The sequence below is a fragment of the Prionailurus viverrinus genome, chromosome B1 (genome assembly GCF_022837055.1).
Source record: "Prionailurus viverrinus isolate Anna chromosome B1, UM_Priviv_1.0, whole genome shotgun sequence".
Taxonomy (NCBI): domain Eukaryota; kingdom Metazoa; phylum Chordata; class Mammalia; order Carnivora; family Felidae; genus Prionailurus; species Prionailurus viverrinus.
In genome coordinates, this window is record NC_062564.1 from 140807112 (window position 1) to 140832135 (window position 25024).

The following is a 25024-nucleotide window of genomic DNA, read 5'->3' on the forward strand; positions in this document are numbered from 1 at the left end:
ATTACAACATAAAAAAGAAAGAGTTGATTATACATTTTGGCCCCCTGATTCTCAACAAAAAAATCGAGCTTTAATGTCCCATTTTACTTGTCTCAAGTCTCTTTCCAAAAAATATTTGAGGCGTCACTGAACATAATAACATTGCAGAAAGATAACAACTTAAAGAAAAGAAAAGTTAAGATCTTGCGAAAGAGGATGTAGCAATAGGGTAATCATAGGAGCGTAGCAGAATTCTGTGAATGAGTAAGAAATTTACCGTGGGCTTCCCAATAATCAGGGCAAGAAACAGTTCACGTAGTTGTAGTTAGCAGAATGGAGGAAGTATGTAGCGATTACTCAGGGATGACAAGAAACTTCTGCCTCGAGACCTTATAGGGGACATTATGTGTTATGATAGCAGTGCCCTTGACTACCGCTTCACAACAAATACCAAAGTAGTTTTGGTATCTCTCTTCCTGTAGTTGAAGACCTAAAGTTAAAACCAAACTTGGTGAGGATGATCTAAGATGCTGTGAGATTTGAGCTTTGTAATGTGTAAATATTTTTTTGTTTTTATCATTCCTCACTTGCCTTTTTTTAAGAGTCTTCTTCAAGTCTTAGTGTAGATGAATGAGTCCTGTTTTTAACCTTCAACATCATTTGCTTTCCCCTAAATTAGCTGTTTACGAATAGACAAATTTAGAACTTCTTTTTAGTGGCTTGGGATTTTTTGAAGCCCTGAGATCTGCCCTGTCTTGTTTTAGCTTTCCTTCCCCCTAAAGTGATACTTGTTGATGCAGTAGAGGCCGACAGACTGTGTGGTTACACTGGAAGGAGATAAGACCAGGGCTCATGTGTGTTGATGTTGACTGTGGGCAAGAAACGCTTTTCCTCTAGGGACAGTGCGGCTGCAAAAGGAATGATGGAATTCAGTGCTATGTAGAATGTTATGGTATCATGTGTGGGTATGGATAGAAAAGCCAGGGGCACTCTACTTCTAATGAAATGAGCTAGCTGAGACATCCCTTCCAAAAAAGCTGTGAATTCCACACTGGGCAAGTGCATTTAACTTAGGGTTGTCTGCTGCTGTTGTCTGGTGTCTGGTGCTTAGAAGTAATTAAAAGGTGAAGTGAATCTAAGCTGAATGGAGAGGGTGATTTTTACCTTGCAGAATCTGTGTAAACTTAAATTTCAGTTTTCTTTTTCATTTCCTTTTTGGTAGCAAACAATGCTTGAGGCCATGCTACCACTCATTTCTGGGAAGCATCAAATAGTTGGTTTTTGTCCGCATTGAGACAGCATCAGCTTCAAGTTGTTTCTGTAGACACTAAACATAAATATTTAGGTAAAACAAGCTTATAAATTATGTGATTTACTCCATCATCTGTGGAATTAGAAATCTTTTTCCTAGGACAGGTTGAAACACTTATTGAACACTTACTTTGTAAAAGGCATTATAGGGGCCCCTGGGTGGCTCAGTCGGTTAAGCGGCCGACTTCGGCTCAGGTCATGATCTCACGGTCCGTGAGTTCGAGCCCCGCGTCGGGCTCTGTGCTGACAGCTCAGAGCCTGGAGCCTGTTTCGGATTCTGTGTCTCCCTGTTTCTGACCCTCCCCCATTCATGCTCTGTCTCTCTCTGTCTCAAAAATAAATAAACGTTAAAAAAAAATTTTAAAAAAAGGCATTATAATAAGCAGTAAGTGCAGAGTAAGGGGGTACATTATAAATGATAGACACAGTGATAGCCCACTGTAAACCTGCATTCTAGTTGAGAAGTTAAAATATGAGATTCAGTTAAATTAAATTAGTTACATTATTTCGAAGTAGAATGTTTTTGAGAGCCAAAGTATTCTTTAAAGTAAAAGTTGAACAAGGGTCTATTTGCGGTACCTTACAAGAAAGAGTGTGATTAAATTAAAGATAGGTTCAGAATAGGCTGATTTTATTTTATTTTATTAAAAAAAATTTTTTTTTAATGTTCATTTATTTTTGAGACAGAGAGAGACAGAGCATGAATGGGGGAGGGGCAGAGAGAGGGAGACACAGAATCTGAAACTGGCTCCAGGCTCTGAGCTGTCAGCACGGGGCTCAACGCGGGGCTCGATCTCACGGACCGCGAGACCATGACCTGAGCTGAAGTCGGCCGCTTAACCGACTGAGCCACCCAGGCGCCCCCAGAATAGGGTGATTTTAAACCAGGTATTAAGAGAGACAGAGATGGTAGGAAGAGATGACTGAATCAGGAAGGAAGAAGATTAAGATCAAACTTTGAAAGTTGTCTTGTGTTTTTGGAACATTTCTTGAGATGGAAAACTTGTCTGATAATAATTTTCATTGCCATATCAACATATAATCAAGAAGTTACTTTTAAAACATGATTGAAGCTCTGGTAAATGGTTCATTTATTTCAAGTATTTGACATACAACATTGCTGCGTAAGGTGTTTTTTTTTTTTTTTTTACTATTTCTGACATGTTTAAATAGTGTATTACACACACACACACATTTATGTATGACTCCAGTAGTTCCTTGATGTTCAGATAATTCACTTTTTATAATTAATTTTTCATCTATCATTCTTAGTAGTGCAGGTGCTCTTCATGTTTTATTTAAAGTATTACATTTCAGGGGTGCCTGGCTGGCTCCGTCGGTTAGGCGTCTGACTTCAGCTCAGGTCATGTTCTCATGGTCTGTGGTTTTGAGCCCCGTGTCGGGATCTGTGCTGACAGCTCAGAGCCTGGAGCCTGCTTTGGATTCTGTGTCTCCCTATCTCTGTCCCTACCCCCCATCTCTCTCTGTCTCTCTCTCTCTCTCTCTCTCTCTCAAAAACAAACATTAAAGAAAAAAAATTAAAAAAAAAGTATTATACTTCAGTTTACCATTGCAAGGCTCTTCTGTTTAGAAAGGTATTTTTCTTCGCTTCTTTTTAAAAACTAAAATTTCGAAAACAATATGTTAAGATCTCTCTTCTGGTCTTTTAAACTTAAAATTTTTAAATGAAATTTTAAGTTTATCTCAGATTGTTTTTGTAAAGTTGTTATATTTATCTCATATGACTCTTACAATTTCTTTATTTTTCAAGGGGTCTTTGGAACCTGTATTTAAAAAACCCTGAAAAAGGAGTCTTCTCTTACTTAATACACATAAAATAGCTCTTAATAGTGTAGTCATACTTCATTTAGACATACCACATTGGAACACTAATTAGTCATGATGGAAAAGATTCTTCTATAGTTTTTCATCTTTTTCATTTATACTGCCTCTTGCAAGAATCCATTATCATCCATCCATCCATCCATCTACCCATCCACCCATCTACCCATTTATTCTTTCATTTGTTCATCAAATATGTATTACTACCTGCCGTATTCAAGACAATGAGCTGTCCAGTGTTCGGATGGGTGAGATATTACAAAAATGACTAGATTCTGAGATATTTGACTCTGGAAACAAAAATGGAGAAGGTTGATTTCTATAAGTTAAGGATTAAGTAATGTGCCTTGGAAATTTGCAAATAACAAAGAAAATTTTCAACGTGTAGGGAAGTGGTTAAGTGCTTCAGAAAGGCTTTTTTCACCTCAGCTGACCTACTCAGTCCTTGTTTATTTTGGATGAAGGAAACTGTTTTAACATTTAGTAAAAAATACAATAGAAGTTATCTGTTCTCAGTTCAAAAATGCCTAGAATATCTCTAGATTTTTCAAGATGTTTCACATCATCAGTACTTTTACTTTTTGTAGTTAAAATATAAATGCTATTAAATACTTAACTAAAATAGCGAAAAGTATGAGAAGTTATCTGTCCTCAAGGTCCATGTTCTTTCCTCTTACTGAAGAAACCTGAGTTGTAATACTGCCATGTTTTTTGATAAGTGCTTATTGTGATCTTTGCTCATTTTTCTTTTGTTTGATGTTATAATGCATTATTTTTCAGGGGCAAGATTAGTAAAGGCTTGGAGGATTTAAAACATGTTAGTCCAGTAGGAGAAACATACATCCACGAGGGACTAAAGCTAGTAAGTTCTTTTACATTTATAAGCATAGGGGAGAATGTTTTCTTATTCTGTAATACAATAAACTGTAACTCTCTAGTAAAACTCAAAGGCCCCATTACATGTTTATCTTTAAAAGTTTTTAAACATGCTTTTGTTATTCTAAGGATGAGACTGACTTACCATGGTGATAAGAAAACTTTGGATGGCATTTTGCTTTTTAAGGAATTTTTCATCTTCTGTGTGATTACATTCAGACTAGTCAATCAAAGCTTAAAATTTATCTCCTTTAAACCCAATAGTAACTACTCTATACTGTGAATATATGCACATTTCAAATAAAATAGTTAACCCAAAATACCCTGTTTTAAAAGTCAGTCTATAATATTTTGATTTTGTCAGACTCCTAAATTCAGCTTGATGGAGCATACTGGTTAAAAGTTAAAATTCTTAGTTGGATAATTATTCTTCATTTTCAGGCAAATGAACAAATTCAGAAAGCAGGAGGCTTAAAAACCTCCAGTATCATAATTGCTCTGACAGATGGTAAGTTGGACGGTCTGGTGCCATCATATGCAGAGAGAGAGGTGAGTATTGAACTGGACCTGTTCTTTATGCCCCAGTGTATTTTGCTGTGTGTCTCTGTATGGATAGCCTGATATTTGGATAATTCACCTCTGTCTCTCTCCCTCTGTCTTTCTCTGTCTTTCTCTCTCTCCATAGGCAAAGATATCCAGGTCATTTGGCGCTAGAGTTTATTGTGTTGGTGTCCTGGACTTTGAACAAGCTCAAGTGAGTACAACAGATCTGCAAACTTTAATCTAAATTACATAATTGTCCTAAGGATAGCTTATCAAATTTTTTTCACTGATGACTTACTGTGATGCTAACCATTTGCCAAAGGTTTTCTATAAGGTGGCCCTATGTCTTGAAAGCTGCATCAGTCATGTCTAGTTTTGATAGGTTTCATTACTGAAAACAAAACTCTAAATTTCATGACGATTCATTTGATTTGAAGGAACTAATATTGTAGGATATACATTTGGATTAAAATAACATGAATGCTCCTTCTTGAACTCAACTGACAGGATTATTATGACAGTCTTATAGAGGTATTTTAGTTTGATTGAAAACTTGACTCTTAGGAGTGCAGGGATTTGGGAAAACAAAATTTTTTAATTAAGTTTTGAGGGTTTATATATTAATTTTTTTTTTCTGCTCACCAAGATGACTTTGCATTTAAACTTTTGGTTGAATGTGACATAGGACTCCTGTGTCTCATGGCATTTACAGCTAGCAGAGCTCTGCACTGCTTTGAGATTCAAACTTGGGGCCAATGTAAAGGGGCTGTGGCTGATCATTTCATTGTGATACATTTAGAATGACACTGGTGCCGTCTCCTTCAATTCCTGACAGGCTACCCCGGTGAATTAATCTGTAGTGTAATTTTTCAGATGAACATAACTGAAACATAATGAAGTGTATAAAATCTTGTATGTCTCAACTACCCGTTAATTAAATGTTCCTCCTTTTACTAAAGCTGGAAAGAATCGCCGATTCCAAGGAACAAGTTTTCCCTGTCAAAGGCGGATTTCAAGCTCTTAAAGGAATAATTAATTCTGTGAGTATTTTTCTGGGAGTAAGAAAGGCTCATAATTTTAGATACATTTTACAAATGTTGGCAGTAATCTTGATGTCCAGTTCAGGTAGTCATTGTGTTAAAAAGGAAGTTTGTTTGGTACTGTGAACACAGCATAATTCGGAAGATCTGAGATTTTGTTTGCGAGATTTGGTGTTGATTCTTAGATGTTGAACTCGGTGAGCCTGGGCTTGTGATTTCAAGTTTAAGATCTTAGACAGCCTGAGACCCTTATATCCTTTGAACGTGGAGTTCCTCACTGTCTTGATAAGTTTTATAGGATTTATGGAGGAAGTATAAAATAAAAATTTAGACTGGAATTTGTGTGATTTCTCCCTCCTCCAAATACAGTGTTTCGTGGCTGTCAGGCACCTTGCCCCAGCGGCCGAGTATTTGACTGCTGTTGTTGTTCTTTCCGTTTTAATGATTAATAGTTTCACTGGAGCTCATAATATTTCTGTTTGGAATTCAGTTGCTCTGTCTCTGGTGATCGTTAGAATCGAGGCTACCCTAAAGAGTATGATGGGAAGTGGGATGATGAAATGTGAAGCAAAACTCCTAGGCTTTCACTGCTGAGGTTTATGTTTCATTTTACTGCCTTTTGCTAGAAGCACTAGGAACAGTTGCTATTAAGTATTTATGATATTTTGGTAAACACCATCCTAAAATGGAAGCGAGTAATATATATAGTCTCTAAGCTAGAGCCTTTCCTTTAATCTTTAGGTATTTACTGAAGGGCGGTGGGGTGGGGGGAAACAACTCAGTGTCTTTGGATGTTTCGTTCTGGCTTTTAAAATTTCTCTTTAAAGATCATTCATGTGTTTCACAACCAGAGTGAGATGGATTGATTTTGTTTTTAAGTAGCATGCGAGTTTTTTTTACCCCCTCACTCATGGAACTTTCCAAAGAAAAAAATATGATTTGGTTCTATCACGTATCGGTACTTCTAGTGGGCAGGCCGAATGTAAATACAGAACGGAACAGAGATTTTGTTATTTTAGGAGTTTAATTATGCTTAGTATTTAGAAAAAATTGCAATGTAAAAAACAGTAAATATTTTTATACTTGGATTCAAGGTAAATACTCTGCAACTGTGATTTGTTTTAAAATACAGAAATATGCATGGTCATTGCAAAAGGGAGGATAATTTGATCCTATAAATAAACAAACCAGCAGATTGTGTTTTAAATAGAATTTCATTGTGCTTGGGAATTTGCAGTTATTTTTATAATTATACTGGAAAGGAGAGAAGACCTCTCTGGATTATTTTATTTGGAATTTTTTTCTCTGTATAAAAAAGGTTCACTTCAAAAGACTAATTGGTTTTTTAAAACTCTTTGCTTATGGGCTATGACTGCATATTTCTCCTGTAGGAAATTAGTAGTTGACAACCAGAGAAGATACAGTTGTTGTTTTATTTGTTTAACTTCATTTATTTTATTTGTATTGGAGAAACTTTAGAATGGAATTTCTAACTGCAGTCTTTCTGGCCTGGAGTTCTTGATGGACTTTAGCTTGAGTAAGTTATGTGGAAAGAGTTAGCATGAAATTAGAAAGACTTGTGTTATTTTACACAAAGCAAACAAAGCCTCTTGAGTTTCATCTGGTGGAGGCCGATGGGTATAGCGTTCATTTTAATACAGTTCCACTTCAGCTATTTTGTCACTAAAGGAGGAGTAAATTCTCCTCAGGGAAGCCAACCTCTGGGGAAAGCCTGGCAGTAACATGGCAGAGTTGACAGGGGGACAAATGGAGTCATCACAACCAAAGTTAATCTCACTAATGGTTGAGATTTTTATCAACATGATGATAGCTTGGGATTTTTGCTTACTTTGCAGAAATTTAAGGCAATTCAAACACTTTCTCTCTCTTCAAGGCAGAGATTGCCTCATCTCTGATAATATACAAAAGCTATAATTCTGCCTTAAATTTGAATTGCACCTTATACTGAACAAGTACCATGTTATCTTCAAAAAATTATATTTGGTATTTAAAACAAATATACTGTATCTATTTCAGGGTAAGGGCAGAGAGAAGAGACGATCTCTTTATTCTTTATGATTTACCAAACTAGTAGACAAAATTGTGCTGTGAAATGTATTTATGCAAAGCTAAGCAAATGTAAAAAGTTAGAAAATTTAACTGTTTCAGATGTCTGGTACTTTGATTTTTTTTTTAATATTCATTTTTGAGAGGGAGAGAGAGAAAGAGACAGAGTACGAGTGGGGCTGGGGCAGAGAGAGAGGGAGACACAGAATCTGAAGCAGGCTCCAGGCTCTGAGCTGCCAGCACAGAGCCCGGCAGGGGGCTTGAACTCCCAGACCACGAGATCATGATCTGAGCCAAAGTTGGATGCTTAACCAACTGAGCCACCCACGTGCCCCCACATGTCTGGTACTTTGAAGGCAAAATATTAGTTAAATTGAGAGATAATTTCTTTTTCCTGCGAGAAGTTCTTCAAATACATCTGGCTTTATTGCCAATGAATGAATTTTTTTGAAGTTAATCTTTAATTGAGAAAAAATGTAATGTGTTTTTCTTGCTTTCTCAATCCCCTCTCGCCTGCCCACCAAAATCCAGTGATCTAGATGGTCTGGTCCCTTATTGTATATCACGTTTTGTTAAGACATCGTTTGTCTAAAATCCACTTCTTGATCAGCAAGGATAGGTGTTTCATTTTGGAGCCTTCCTTCCTGTAGTTAAAAAAAAAAAGAAGCTCTGTAGCAGTACTGTCTTCTGTAACTTCAAAAGCAAGGGACTGAAAAAGGCCTTTGTTGTGAACATTTTGCATGTTAACAATATAATACCTTCTCTAAGATTTACTTGATTCAGAAAATCATTTTAATGTTTTAATTTGGAATGGAATGAATCATTTCAAAATTTTTAGACTTTTAGGCAAACGTGATATGTGACATTTTTTGGAATATGGGTTTAATCTCCAATCTTAATTAGGGATATTAAGGTTTAAAATTCATTATTGTCTCAAGTAGATGCTGGTAAAACTTTCCTCTTGTTCACCTCTTTTCCCCCCCCATTATCTAATTTATTCTTTCATTCATTCATTTATTGAGCTCGAACATGCTTACGGCACTGTTAAGCTCAGAAGAAGGGACATAAACTTAAATAAGACAAACTCTCTGTTTCTAAAGGAGTTTGAAGAATGACAACTTGGGGTTTGGAATATGGTTTTCCCCTTGCAGGAATTGCAAAATGCGCAGACAAGGAGGCGGGAAACTTCAGTGAGTCACTCTAGGTGATAAAAAGGAATCCTATCATGCAATTTGTGTTAAGATGCCAATATGGCTAGAGTAAAGTTAACAGAAGGGTGGGATAAGTTTGGATATGTTAAGTAATGGAAGACTTTGGGTGGTGGAATTTGAACTGTGCTCTGACAGTTGGAGTAAATTAGAAACAAGGAACACAGAACTTCAGAAAGAACCTGGGCTGAGTGGCTGAAGCACAGGAGGCAGTGTGTGGCCTGGCTTGGATTATGGAGGGATATGAAGGATATCAGGCTGGATCCAGATTCTGGAAACTCTTAAGTGTTTGAATGGGGAATTGGCACTTATTTCATAAGTAATTGGGGAATGATGGAGGAGCAGTTTGGGGATGGGATTGATATGATAGCTGAGAACGTTTAGGAAGAATATTCTTGCAGTAATGGATAGGATAATTTGGAATATGGAAAGGTGTGCTGAGATTGGGAATAGGAAGACCTGAGTATGAGTTCTGACTCTGCCACTGTCTAGCTATGTGGCCTGGTGTACTTCCTAAGTGTAATCTCTCTGATTTCTAAAATTCTCATCAAGTCAAATGGGGACAATTCTATTTCATTGGGTTGTTTTGTGAATAAAATGACACAATGATTAAGAATGATCTAACTCAGAAGGGTTGGGTTTTAAACCATTTGGTAGGCAACTAGGAATGGCAGGAAGTTGGGACCGTATAGGATAGGTTATTGATCTTTCTGCAGGACAGTCCACTGAGAGAGATGGCTAGAATTCTAAATAATCAGTGTCTTAGAAGAGCATGACGCTGATATGTGAGAGGATCAAATCTAGCAAGTGGGTCGTAAGCACAAGGATTTCTAGATGGTGTAGCTAACCAAAGTCAGATATTTGGCTGTGTCCTAGTTCTGAATCTTCAGGCCATGGAGCTAGGACCCAGCCAACAACTGGGAAAGGAGATTCAGTATTCCCATGACAAAAAAATTGTTTTTGGTAGAATGTCACGTAGAATTTCAGGACCCTGCATTCAGAAAAGAGTCACAGTTCTTGTCAGGGAACTTGTAGTGCTATTTAGTGATTCAAAGTAGAAACCTAGTTGTTAAGGGGGGAAAACCATCTTCAGTGGACCATAGTTCCTTAGGGCTTATTTTAGGTACTGAGATTCTAGGTCTTTCCCAATAAAACTAGGTCAAGGACCACAAGGAAAACATGTAATAAACTCTCTGCCCTGGTCAGAATCATGTCAGGAACAGGGTGGGGCAGAACCTCCAGGGATAAAATTGTTTTCTCTTGCTGAGCCAGTCTCTAATGGGTCTGGAAAACATTAACTGCTGTTATTATTGTGATGGCAGTGAAACTGGAAATAAAAAGGTACATTTGGGAAACCTTAAAAGTTAATAGAACCCGAGAGATGACTGGATATAGGGTGAAAAAGACAGAGGGGAATCGAATATAACTTGGGCATTTTGCCCCCCATCTGGAAGCAGTGAGAGTGAAAGCTGTTTTTACAGAGGGGCACAGAGTGCTAGAGAACACACTGGAATTGGACAGAGGGACAGAAGAGAAGTAGGACTGGGCTGGGAAGTCCCTGTGGGGAATGTCCCTTTGGGAAGTGGAGGTCCAGCAAAATGTTCAAGTCAGAAAACTTCAGAATTGAGTCATTGTTCCTCCTCTTGTGTTTTCTCCCCTCCCGTTGCCTACAAACACAGGACATAATTCTTCTGTTTTCCTCTTTAGATTATCTTTAATATGTTAGAATGTTAAACAATTATTTTTGGTTTCTTGGAAAGGTGATTACCAGGCTTTGATTTGAAAATGAATTTTGAACTAGTGTTCGAACTAGTGTAGGTCAGACTGACGTGTGAGTACCACATGGGTACTGGTTCAGTGTTTCATAATGCAGTGCTTTGGATGGTAGCATTCAAAATAAAATAACACCTCAGATTGGTGAATAATATGGAAAGAATAAAAATAAAAATTCTCTGTGGAAAACCCCCTCTCTCCTTTTCTTTTCCCCTAAAAGCAAGGCCATGGGATGTTATACTCTTTGCAATTATTTCAACAATTTTTTTATAGAGTACCTCAGAATGTATTAAGCAGAAGAGATAAATCAGTTGTGAAACTGGTTTTATAAATAACCCTGATCCAAAAGAATTAAGAACACTATATCCTAGGTGATGGCAGCTAATGCCAGAGTTCCTAAGTACCTAACGGGGAAGTATGGGAACATAAATAGGAAGGAAATGATCACTCATACGTGTAGGACATTTAAATAAAACTGTAATAGGTTGTTTATAAAGGGGGAAAAAGTGCAATATACATTTCAAAAAATAGCTTCATTCATAGTACTGGAAATGTAAGCTTCATCTGACCTTTGCAGCCAAATTGTTTTTTCTCAGTAATGTCTATTGTTGCTGTTTTGAAAAGTTTCTAAGAAAGGTGTCTACATTATGTTTTAATGAGATGAGAAGACACTGCAAAATTGTTTTCTTTACAGGAAAATCATTTTCATAGAAGAGGTACCTAATGAACATTCTGATAAGACCTCAGTTTAAGTGATTTTAGCAGGTTCTGCTACGAATGTTGACTGCTTAGTTGTGAAAATCTCTATAAAATCATGGTTTGATGAAAAAAATCTAAAGTCTGAGCTAACTGTAAAGATATATCCACAGGAAAACCTCCAAACTGGTAGGATTACTCAAAATTGGAAACCAGTTTCTAGGGCTCTTTTTAACAAAAGATTGAATATAATATGAGGCTCACAATAAATCAGCTTCTTCTGGGCTTCTATTTATCCAAGAATCTTTAGTACTGAATATAGATGAAGTGTCTCATTATAACATCTTCCACATTAATGGTAGGAAGGTTGGGACTGTATTTCCTCCTAATCCTTTTTTTGTCTAGTGCCTAATATAGCACTGGGTAAATAGTTATTGGTTAATTTATATTTATCAATGATTGGAAAATAAAATCAGTGCTTTTTGAAAATATTTTCATAGTTTTATAATATAGTTATGGTGTATTTAAAGATTAAAAAAATCAGATTTTTTCTTTGCCAGAGAATATTTTGAATTAACATGATTCCATATAACTTTTATTTCATCTTCTTATTTATATTCCACTGTATTATGACTTTGTTTACAAAAACCACATTCATACTACCTTAAGAGGAAAAAAAAGTTATTGGCTGATATAACTGGGTGGTGCAGAGGGAGGAAATTACCTCAAGTACAATTGGATCCAGAGAATCGGTCTATGTTCTTAGGATCTCTCTTTGTAAAATTTACCCATGATTTTATTAGCCTCATACTTTTCTTGTTCAAATGAGTGTCTGATGAAGGTAATTGCCAAAGGTTTCAGGGTTGTATGGGCCTCAATTACCAAGCATATTGGAAAGAGAGAGCTATTGTTCTGGGGCATCAGTATACTCTGTCCCAGATAAGGACTCTGAGTGACTCAGTTGAGTCAAGTGCTCATCCCTGTCAACATATTTGGACCAGCCTGAGCATCATGCCTACCCCGTGATAAGAGATTGACAGCAAGGCGGAGAAGGAGGAGGCATCATGATCCATAGCATCACTCAGACCACACGGACTGGAGAACACTTTCTCATTAGAAAGGAAACACTGTTCATAGACATGTTAAGGGTGAAAAAGTGTTCTGGGTAGGGGGAAAAAATCAATAGCTATTATAGTCCACTATATTCAAATACCTTTAAATATTTTTGACATCTATTCTTCTATTCTATTCTATTCTATTCTATTCAAGACAGAGAGAGTGCAGGTGGGGGAGAGGGACAGAGAGGAAGAGAGAGAGAATATTAAGCAGGCTCTGTGCTCTGCATGAAGTCCGACACAGGGTTTGATCTCATGACCCTGAGATGATGGATGACCTGAGCCAGGATCACAAGTGGAATGCTTAACTGGCTGAGTCACCCAGGCATCTCTGACGTGTATTCTAATTAGACACTTCAGGGGCGCCTGGGTGGCGCAGTCGGTTAAGCGTCCGACTTCAGCCAGGTCACGATCTCGCGGTCCGGGAGTTCGAGCCCCGCGTCAGGCTCTGGGCTGATGGCTCAGAGCCTGGAGCCTGTTTCCGATTCTGTGTCTCCCTCTCTCTCTGCCCCTCCCCTGCTCATGCTCTGTCTCTCTCTGTCCCAAAAATAAATAAACATTGAAAAAAAAAATTAAAAAAAAAAATTAGACACTTCATTCCTTCCGGATGTTAATTAACTAAAAAATACAAATAGAAAATTTGTTTTAAGTTATTCATTTTATGTACTGAAATTTCATAATCTTATCTTGATGTCTATAGTCCAATGCTCTGTTTGCATTTGCATGATAATTTTACTTGATAACAATATTATTCTTTTTCTTTATGTGGTTGGGACTATAGTTTAAGAAAATCAAACCTACTTTGAATAAATACAGCTTTGTGATATTTTGTGAGAAAACTAAACTAGCCATAGCATTACATAGCCAAACTCAAGTGCCTGAAGGTTGTTTTTTAACATCAATCTGTTGGGCTACAAAAGATGACCTTTGGAGGCTTACCTTTTCTTGAAAACAAATTCAATCAAGTAGAAGGACATTGAAAAGGAGGCTACAGTGATTAAGATTTATGAATTAAATGTACCACCAATATGAATTATAATAGATAAATGCATGATTTCTGAGTTATATCTTATTTTTACCCAAATATAATAATTCTCAATTTATTTGGAAGCATTTTTTTTAAACTAACTATGTTTAACACACGTTTATGGTGTTGGGTTACAAGGATAGGTATGGTACCCTTGACTTTTCTGAGTTGACTGCTTTGAGGCATGTTTGTTTGAATGTAAAACTAAATAGAAGAGTTGATAAGGCTTTTTTTTTTTTTACTATTCTTGTTACATAGGGAAATATTTTATTTGCCACTATGGATTTTAAAAAATCAAATAGGACAAATATAGACTTAGAATGACAGATGGATTTCATGTTTTAGTTAAGAAAACAAGAGAGTGGGCAAATAGGACTAATATGAAATAATATATGTATCAGAGTGAAAAACTTGCTGGAACTCAATTTCTTTAGATTCTGAAACAAATAGTTCATTTGTTATAACTTTATCCATAACTTCAGTGTGCTTTTTATGGAGATTCTTCATCCTTTAAGAAAGCACTAAATGATTATTCTGAGTTTGTGTTGACTAAAAAAAAAAAAAAGATGATAAGCTTTTGTTTCAAATCACAACTATTTTTGGCAGATTTCTATGTTGTAGCAAGAAAGGAAGACTTGCTAATATGAATCATTTTTGAAAATTGTAGTTGTGAGGTGCAGAGGACCTAAATGTCATTTGGGGTTTTTGTTTCACAGTTTGTGATATGGGCATTATTTTCACCAACAGTATAATCAGAACGATTCATCTGTTATGTTTGGAGCTGAGAAGAGTAAAAGGCAATGATTATAACTCACATTCTTCCTTAGATTTCTTAGAGTAAAAGTTTGTTTAAAAATTTGTCACTTGTGCTTATACAACTCGCTTACTTGGAAGGAAGAGAGAATCCATTTTTAGCAATGGGCCAGTGCAGAATGAGCTGTATTGAGCAACTGGTATTTTGAAGCTTCAAGCACTTTTTAGAAATGAACTCAACCAAAACATGTGATTACAAATTACTTTTTTTTAAAGGCTTTATTATTTTTTTTTTAAGTTTACTTATTTATTTTGAGAGAGAAAGAGTGAAGTGTGTGAGCAGGGGAGGGGCAGAGAGGGAGAGAGAGAATCCCAAGGTGACTCTGCCCTGTCAGCCCTGAGCCTGAGGCAGGACTGGAACCCACAAACTGTGAAAGTGTGACCTGAGCCAAAATCAAGATTTGGACACTTAACCGACTGAGCCACCCAGGCGCCCCAAGATTTTATTATTATTTTTTTAAAGTTCGTTTATTTGTTTTGAGAGAGAGCAAGAACAAGCAGGGCAGGAGCAGGGAGAGAAGGGGACAGAAGATCTGAAGCAGGCTTTGCACTGACAGCAGAGAGCCCTAAGTGGGGCCCAAACTCATGAACCATGAGATCATGACTTGAGCCGAAGTCAGATGATTAACTGACTGGGCCACCTAGGCACCCAGCCACCCAGATTTTATTATTTTTAAGTAATCTCTACACCCAGTGTGGGGCTCAAACCTGCAACCCTGAGATCAAGAGTCACATGCTCTCCTGACTGAGCCAGCCCGGTGCCCTATGATTACAAATGATAATTGTTTTTCATTGATGTATCACCTCGTAAAGAAAAATATATTTGATAGGGATGTTTGGCAGCCAGAGAGAAAATAAAGATCATCTGAACACTGAAAGCTAAAAAGCAAACAAGAAACGACTGTGAAAACATCCTTACAATTGTTTTAGCTGCTTATTTTATGAAAATATATGGTTAATTACTAAGGCTTCATTTTGTTGGGACCTTTGGAATAATGCTGTTCAGTGATTTTTCCTTATGAGATAGAAGCTTGGAATCCTTCATATTAGGATGAACTCCTATAGTGTTTAAAACTACTCCCTGAGTAAGGAAAAAAAAATGCTTGCTTTTTTAGACTTATTCTTATCCTTACAGATATTTTCTGACATGTTGTATGTCATGGAAATTTGCGGTTTCTATCTGTTAAAGATATACCTTGGATGCCTGTAAATTATCTATAATGTTCTACTGTAGATGATATTATATACCCAAAGTCAGTGTTAAAATTTATTGCTAGGATGAATATTTTTAATTTTTAATGACATTTAAAAAATGTTATAGATGTTTGGGTAGCAGTTGAATTTAAGTGTAATGCAATATTCTATTTTGGGGGGAAAATCTCTAATATTTAGAATAGACCTTTAAAAATGAGATCACAAAGGAAACCATTCAGTAGGATTTATTTGTTTATTTGTCTTTTCACATATCCTATCTAGAATTAACCTTCTTTTCTTAAGAAAATAACGTATATTAGGGGCACCGGGTGGCTCTGTTGGTTGAGGCTGTCTCTTGGTTTTGGCTCAGGTCATAATCGCACAGTTCGTGAGTTCAAGTCCTGTTCAGGCTCTGGGCTGGCAGCCGGGAGCCTTCTTGGGATTCTTTCTCCCTGTCTCTCTCCCTTTCCTTCTGCTCTTCCCCTGCTTGTACTCTCTCTCAAAATAAATAAATAAACATTAAAAAAAGAAGATATGTATATTAAATTCATGTTTCTTTTCGTGTTGTTTTATTGTTTCTTATTTTTTTTCGATTTGGTTTGCTGCTTTATGGGTGCGATTGATTACCAAAATTTGTACTATGCAAATAAGCTTTCTCTTCATGTGTGTGACTGAAGATGTGATTTGATTAATTCAAGTAGCACATAATTAAGCTCTGTATTTTTTTATATGCTTAACTGTTCAGTGTTACACACTTCATTTATTTGTCTTATAGTCAAAATGCTCATGCTTTTTATTAGAAAGTTTTACAGGTACTCTTCAATTAATTCAATAAACATTAATTGAGCAGCTGCTATTTTTAATATATTGTACTATCTGCTTTTTATATTAGATTGGTTTTGAATATATGGCATTATCATTCATTAGAGAAATGTTTACCTAGTTTCTTCTGGAATGGGCTCTATTCTATTTTCCAATATTATAACCTTTCTATTGCCATTTAGAAATTGGAAAAAGTACAGATGTTAAAATCTATTTTGGTTTATCTTAGTTGTGGGAAATTTTTCTTTTTTTTAACTGAATGCTTGATTCTCAAATCATTAAACCTAGATATTTCAACATAAACTTGAGAGACATGGTATGTCCTAAGTCATACTCTGACTTCATTTCCCCATCTTAACTAATTTCTGCTAAATTTTATCTTGGGTATATCTCAACCAGGGTTCTCCACTAATTGATCCCATTTTATCGTAAAGGCCAGAAGAAAAAGGCCGCAACTATATACATTGTATGCATTTTTTTCAGGCCATAATATGGCTTTCACTACTTCTTCCATGCCCCATATCTATAATTATAGCCTGTGTTCATGATGTAAATATGTTGAGGAATTTATAAGATCTCATTACATGGTTTAATATGCTTCTTAAAATATCTAAGAAAGAAGAGATAAAATATGATGCTGTCTGGTTATTTCTGTTGTAGATGGTTCCTCAATAATGCTGTCATTTTACCTGATTATTATTCCATACGTATAAAGAACTGATTGCAACTTTAAAGACAAACAAGATAAGAAATCGCTTTGTAACCAATGAGATTCTTGAAAGAGTTGTGTCTGACTTAGCAGTTGTCCTTACCCGTACTCCCACAAATATTGCCGGTTCTGGCTTCAGGATACATCTCTGCCGCTTGTTACTTTATATGTAAATTTGGCCTACCGTGAAATCCTGCAACCGGACCACATGACATTAGATGTAGATTCAATCCAAATTAATTTGGAACATGCCTGGAGTAGTCAGGGTGAAACACCATTCTGGTACTTCATTCAAGTAGCTCTGCAGAGAAGCGACAGCACAAAGGGATCTACTTTGATCTTCTGCCAAATATCTATAGTCTCAGAGAGGCCAGCAGGCACAAGGTCAGAGCTGACTCCTAAGGCTGCATCTGGTCTTACTGCTAACCAACAACCAACCCAGAGGGAGGCATAAATAACCTTATCTATTCTCTCCCCCTCCCTTGCCCAATAGAGAAATTCCATGAAATTAGTGTTTACAGTGTACACGGAACTAATGAGAAATTTTGATTATCAGAATTGTGCAGATAGTGAATTAAAATTATATACAACCAGTTAGCAACAAAAAAATAATGACAGTTTGTAAGAGTGAATGCTATTGTTCCACTTGGAGTTTTACCCCAAACAACTTGGAAAAGGGGAAATATTTAGGTTTTGACTTTATTATCATAATGCATGGCAGACTTTTTATCATACATTTAAAAGAAAGCATTCAAGACAAATACATTTAAAATTCTTTTTAATGTTTATTTTTGAGAGAGAGAGTGGGGGAAGAGGCAGAAAGAGGGAGACACAGAATCCAAAGCAGGCTCCAGGCTCTGAGCTGTCAGCACACAGCCTAACTCGGGGCTCACATCCACGAACTGTGAGATCATGACCTGAGCTGAAGTTGGACGCTTAACCGACTGAGCCACCCAGGCGTCCCAAAACAAACACATTTTAAATAGGAGAGAAAGTTTTGATAACGAGAAAGGACAGTGACTGTGATTATAGAGATTAAATATATAAAACCATCTTTAGGCATTTAATTCACAGTTTGGGACAACATGTTGGAATGTAGAATTTTTACACAAAGAACCAGAATTTAGAATTCTATGTATTTTAACTTCTTTTCTATTATAGATTTGCACTGGCTTATAAACGCAAGTCTTGCAGATGGCCTTGTGTATACCAATGGCTACTTTGCTTAGATGTCTCTCTCCTGGAAGTTCATACCTTCATCTCCTACTCAGCCTGGCCCTGTGGGTGCAACTGTAGGTTACAAAGTTTTCACAAATATAGGAGGGAAAGAAACCAAGAAAAAGAATAACAGAGGAACAAGTCTCTGTCATGCAGATATATAAGCAGACCTCATTTTCCGATGTAGGCATCCCATTTTAGAGAACATTTTCCCTCATGCTGCTTGCATTTCTTGCTTTACTAAATGGTTGTGCTACCTGAATTTCCATATGTAGGGATTTTTATGGGTAAAAAATTTCTCTTCCAGGTATAACCCCATCTAGGTTGTTTGAAAGGCCATCATTTCATATATTTATTTATGTATTAGTGTGAATAGGTTCATGAAATGAGAACAGCCTCATTGAAATAGAATATTTTGGGCAGCAGAAAACCTGGACAGTGATGGCGTTTAGAAAAGGGATATCTGTGTGTCCAGTAACCTAGGTGACACCATGAGCGAGGGAGGGACAAGGACTAACTTATTCTGTATCAAAAATTCTCCTAAAGCCAGTTCCACATCCAGAAAAAATGGAGAAAAATGAAAGAAAACAAAGCAAAAAAACCCCCAGCCTTCTGCCTTCTGGCTCCAAATGTCCTTTCTGTTCCCAGGACTCAGGCAAGTTCTAGAAACATATGAAACCAAAATACCCTTCAATGCCATTGACATACTACTTTTATGAAAAAAAATATGTGTTCTACGATGGAGTAACAAATTAAGTTTTCTAAACACAGTTTGATTTTAGTTTTCCAAGTGCTTCTGGTGCCCTCAAACCAGAGTTAGGACCTTTTGTGGTTCTAGTATAGCCTCTCATGTCTTTTAAGTTCTGGATTATGCTGAGAAGTAAGAAGTACAAGTGTTCTATCTGTACAAAACACATTTGAGATAGAAAGTGATAATAAAATAAGACAATAGAAAGCAAAAATAAATCAAAAGAGAGAGGGCCCTAAGCATTTGCATATCCTATATATTACTAATTGATAGGATGACCTAAAGTTTTGATTTATTCAAAGTCAGTGGAATTCGGAATTTTAAATCTATAAAAACCCCATCAAATGTAGATGAGGGGCAGCTGGATGGCTCAATTGGTCGAGTGTCTTACTCTTGATTTTGACTCAGGTCATGATCCTAAGGTCTTGGGATTGAGCCCCGTGTTGGGCTCCATGCTGAACATGGATCCTGCTTAAAATTCTCTCTCTGGTTCCCTCTGCTCCTCTCCTCCACTTGTGCTCTCTGTCTCTAAAATAAAAAAAATAAAAATACATACATTTAAAAAATGGGGGTGAAAGCTTCATGGAATAGTTTTGAAGATAAAATATAACATAAATTTTACTTGTTTTTCATATTAAGATAGCTTTATTGAAGTATAATTGACAGATAACAGACTGCATATATTTAAAGTGTACCATTTGATAAATGTTAACAGATTTTTATGTATAAAGTATCCATGGAAATACCACCACGATCAAGATCATGAACTTATCCACCAAAGTTTCCTCCCTCTTTGCCCTTCCGTTTTTTTCCTGGAAGCCACTGATCTGCTTTCTGTCACTATGGAATGTCCTTTGTATCCATCCAGAGTCTTGGAAATATCGGTATCTATTGACACTGACCAGTAATTAGATTTTTAATAATCTTTGGGCCTATATGCATACATAGTATACACTTGATAAATGTTTGTATTATTCCTGCCTTGTGTGTAAGGATTATCACTCCATTGATGTGATATTTCACTGCATATGAGCCAGACATTGAAACTTAAGTGTGTTCATTATTACTGGAATATATATATTTTCTAAACCCTTGCTACTCAGTGTGGCCCACACACCAGCAGTCTGTGGCATCATTTGGGAGATTGTTAGAAATGCAGAATCTTGGGACTCTTCTCAAGACCTACTGAACCAGAACCTGTATTTTAACAATATCCTAGGTGATTTGTACACTCATTAAGATTTGAGAAACACTGTTCTAAGACATCATTTAATATTTGTAAACTATCCGGATGTGCCATTATTTACTTGACATGGGGAGAACTTTGTAATTATATTAACTGAAAAAGCAAACAACAACTCCATATAGTAGGATTCAAATTTTATTTTTCAAAGATGCAGCTTATAAAATGCATAGAAGTGCACAAAAACACAGGAAGGAAAGAGATAAAGATGGAGTGAGTGATATTGCTGAATAGAATTGTGATTTTTATTTGAAATGAGATAGATTTAGATCATTTTGATAGTGTAAATAGAATCTGGGCAAAACAGACAGATAAATTGCACAAGTTTTGTAGATATTAGATTTTGTAATGATTAGACTGTCTCTCACAAGCCTGGAGGATAGCAGAGCGCACTGATTACAATAGGCTTTAGAGTCAATCAAACCTGAGGGGATCTTGCGATGCTATTTAAAAACTACTCTTTCTTAGCAAAAAAAAAAAAAAAAAAAAAAAAAAAAAAAAAATTAACAGTGAAGAAAATATCTCTCTACCTCAGTTTTCTCATCAATCAAGTGGGGATAAAAATAGTATGTATTTGGGGTGCACCATGGGTGGCTCTTGATATGGGCTCAGGTCATGATCTAATGGTTTGAAAGATTGAGCCCTGCGTTGGGCTCTGTGCTGACAAGCACAGGGAGCCTGCTTAGGATTCCCTTTCTTCCTCTCTCTCTGCCCCTTCCCCTCTCTCTTTCTTGCACACATGCTCTCCCTCTCTCTCTCAAAATAAATAAATAAACAAGAAAATACTATGTATTCATAAGACTTGAGAGGATTAACTGAAGAGATTTAGATAAAGTGCTTAGCACACTTCCTGGAACATAATTAGTCCCCAATAAATGATAATTATTATTACCATTGTTCGGGATTCTTTTGAATTTTTTTTAAAATATGAAATTTATTTTCAAATTGGTTTCCATACAACACCCAGTGCTCCTTCCAACAGGTGCCCTCCTCAGTGCCCGTCACCCACATTCCCCTCCCTCCCTCCCCCCATCAACCCTCAGTTTGTTCTGTTTTTAAGAGTCTCTTACGTTTTGGCTCCCTCCCTCTCTAACCTCTTTTTTTTTTTTTTTTTTTTTTCCTTCCCCTCCCCATGGTCTTCTGGTAAGTTTCTCAGGATCCACATAGAGTGAAAACACAGGGTATCTGTCTTTCTCTGTATGACTTATTTCACTTAGCATAACACTCTCCAGTTCCGTCCACGTTGCTACAAAAGGCCATATTTCATTCTTTCTCATTGCCAAGTAGTATTTCATTGTTGATATAAACCACAGTTTCTTTATCCATTCATTAGTTGGTGGATATTTAGGCTCTTTCCATAATTTGGCTATTGTTGAAAGTGCGGCTATAAACATTGGGGTACAAGTGCCCCTATGCATCAGCACTCCTGTATCCCTTGGGTAAATTCCTAGCAGTGTTATTGCTGGGTCATAGGGTAGATCTATTCTTAATTTTTTGAGGAACCTCCACACTGTTTTCCAGAGTGGCTGCACCAGTTTGCATTCCCACCAGCAATGCAAGAGGGTTCCCGTTTCTCCACATCCTCACCAGCATCTATAGGCTCCTGATTTGTTCATTTTAGCCACTCTGACCGGTGTGAGGTGGTATCTCAGTGTGGTTTTGATTTGTATTTCCCTGATGAGGAGTGACGTTGAGCATCTTTTCATGTGCCTGTTGGCCATCTGGATGTCTTCTTTAGAGAAGTGTCTATTCATGTTTTCTGCCCATTTCTTCACTGGATTATTTGTTTTTCAGGTATGGAGTTTGGTGAGTTCTTTATAGATTTTGGATACTAGCCCTTTGTCTGATATGTCATTTGCAAATATCTTTTCCCATTCCGTCGGTTGCCTTTTCGTTTTGTTGATTGTTCCCTTTGCAGTGCAGAAGCTTTTTATCTTCATGAGGTCCCAATAGTTCATTTTTGCTTTTAATTCCCTTGCGTTTGGGGATGTGTTAAGTAAGAAATTGCTGCGGCTGAGGTCAGAGAGGTTTTTTCCTTCCTTCTCCTCTAGGGTTTTGATGGTTTCCTGTCTCACATTCAGGTCCTCTATCCATTTTGAGTTTATTTTTGTGAATGGTGTGAGAAAGTGGTCTAGTTTCAATCTTCTGCATGTTGCTGTCCAGTTCTCCCAGCACCATTTGTTAAAGAGGCTGTCTTTTTTCCATTGGATGTTCTTTCCTGCTTTGTCAAAGATGAGTTGGCCATACGTTTGTGGGTCTAGTTCTGGGGTTTCTATTCTATTCCATTGGTCTATGTGTCTGTTTTTGTGCCAATACCATGCTGTCTTGATGATTACACCTTTGTGGTAGAGGCTAAAGTCTGGGATTGTGATGCCTCCCGCTTTGGTCTTCTTCTTCAATATTACTTTGGCCATTCAGAGTCTTTTGTGGTTCCATACAAATTTTAGGATTGCTTGTTCTAGTTTCGAGAAGAATGCTGGTGCAATTTTGATCGGGATTGCATTGAATGTGTAGATAGCTTGGGTGGTATTGACATTTTAACAATATTTATTCTTCTAATCCATTTGCACGGAATGTATCTTCTTCAGTTTCCTTCATAATCTTTTGAATTTTTGACTGCTGATATTTGTACTAAATTTAGGAAGTTTGACTTTTAGTAAATTTCAGTCTTGTTACACATATTAATATTTGAGGACTTAAGAGTAGGGAGTAGGTAATAATGTACCTATTATTTTCATTTGTAAATATCACTTAACACTAATATTACTTTTTGAGTGAACAGATGCTTGTGAGTGAACAGATGCTTCAGTAGTATACTTTTTTCATGGTGACCATCAAGTTCTTTGCCAATTTACATATATATATATATATACACACACACACATATGTATATATATGTATATATACATATATAATATAATTTATATATATGTATATATACATATATAATTTATATATATGTATATATACATATATATAATTTATATATATATACATATACATATACATATACATATACATATATATATAAATAGTTCAGAATCTCAAATGATGCAGTTTTGCATCTAGTGTGTGCAGTGCCCTGGTTTTATTAATAGCATTTGGCATGTCTTTAAATTTGGTCTATGGTGCTATTAGCTCTCTCTGATGTCAACCAAGGCCAACCTTTAGTGGAAACTATTTTCTGTGTCTATTGAGATATAATAAAGACAGATGGCAACACATATTTGAAGAAACATCCTTATAAGATGCTCTGTTGTACAAATGATGGAAGTGCAGATATGAAAGATAATGCATCAATTATCATAGATGGGACACCTGATCCAGTGTTCAATCAATCAATAACAGTATTTAATTTAGTAAAAATTAGCTAGAGTGTTTAAAATATTTGCCGTCTCTGTCAGTTGTCGTTTAGTGATGACAATTTTAATATAATGGACCTATTTTGATATCTTGAACATTTGAACTTGTGCAATTACTTGGTGAAAATAAATATAAACTGTTTTGTGTTTATGGAACTGTTTATACATACAAACATTGAATTATTTGGATTTCCAGTTGTTTTCCTTTTTTAAAAAAATGGTTATTTATTTATTTTGAGAGAGAGAGCATGTGTACAGGGGATGGGGAGAGAGAGAGAGAGAGAGAGAGAGAGAGGGAGGGAGAGAGAGAGAGAGAGACGGAGAGAGAGACAGAATCCTAATCAGGTTCTGTGCTGTCCGTGCAAACCGTACCACGGGGCTTGAACTCAGAAACTGTGAGATCATGACCTGAGCTGAAACCACTGTCAGACGCTTAACTGACTGAGCTACCCAGGTGTTATTTTCTTAATACAGGAACATGGTAAACACTAGATGGAAAAATCCAATTTAGGACAAATTTTATTTTTTAAAAATGCATACACTCTCCTGTCTCAATTTCTCCCCAGTGCATTCTCCGTCCCTCTCTTTGGTTGTTTTTCATTTGGAAATGTTTTGGGTGGTTTGGGTGAACTTCCTCTCAAATTATGGGTTTCTGGATTTCCAACATTCACAACTTACTGGCTTTTTCACATAACTTTATTCTGCTTTATCATAGTCATAATATGGTTGTTGCTTTGCTTACTAGAAAGACATTTTTTATATTCTCATTAATTCATGTATTCCCTAAGCATTTATCGGTTGTACTACATGTACAAAACAATTTGCTAGTTCTAAAGGGTTGTATAGTATAATATCCTATTTTTATACCCCAAAAGAGTTTGTTTTTAATAGAGGAGGTGATTCGTATACTCAACCAATATAACATAAGGTCCAAAGAAATATATTTAAAAAAATCAATACAAACTTTAGAGGGGGGTAGGTAATGTCCTGTGGGGAATTCAACTGAATTACTTTAGATGATGAGTCCAGTTTTATGACTCATTGTCTAAAATGCTTGCCCTTCTTTTTTCTTTTTTTTTTCTTCTTTTTACGTTTATTTATTTTTGAGAGAGACAGAGACAGCATGAGTGGCATAGGGGCAGAGAGAGAGAGAGGGAGAGTGAGAGAATCCCAAGATGACAGTGCAGAGGCTGATGTGGGGCTCGAACCCATGAAACTGTGAGATTATGACCTGAGCTGAAACTAAGAGTCATATGCTCCACCAACTGAGCTACCCAGGTGTCCCCAAACTACTTGCCTTTCAATGAATGTGTTACTGGAGTCACTTTTCCGTTCAGTAATGTCATTTCTATAAAATTCATTTTATTAAAATAAGTATTAATATTAAACTAATGTAAATGTATTCTTGTATATTATATAAGAATATAAATGTATAAAT

General features: G+C 36.4%; 1 protein-coding gene across 3 annotated transcripts in view; it reads left to right on the forward strand.

Moving 5' to 3' along the window:
• ANTXR2 (ANTXR cell adhesion molecule 2) overlaps positions 1-25024 on the forward strand; it is a 155023-nt gene that overhangs the window by 16305 nt on the left and 113694 nt on the right. For all 3 annotated transcript variants that reach the window (XM_047855990.1, XM_047855989.1, XM_047855991.1), the window contains exons 4-7: positions 3913-3994; positions 4450-4557; positions 4694-4762; positions 5511-5591. In XM_047855990.1, coding sequence (XP_047711946.1) covers positions 3913-3994; positions 4450-4557; positions 4694-4762; positions 5511-5591 — 340 coding nt within the window. The remainder of the gene's footprint in view (positions 1-3912; positions 3995-4449; positions 4558-4693; positions 4763-5510; positions 5592-25024) is intronic.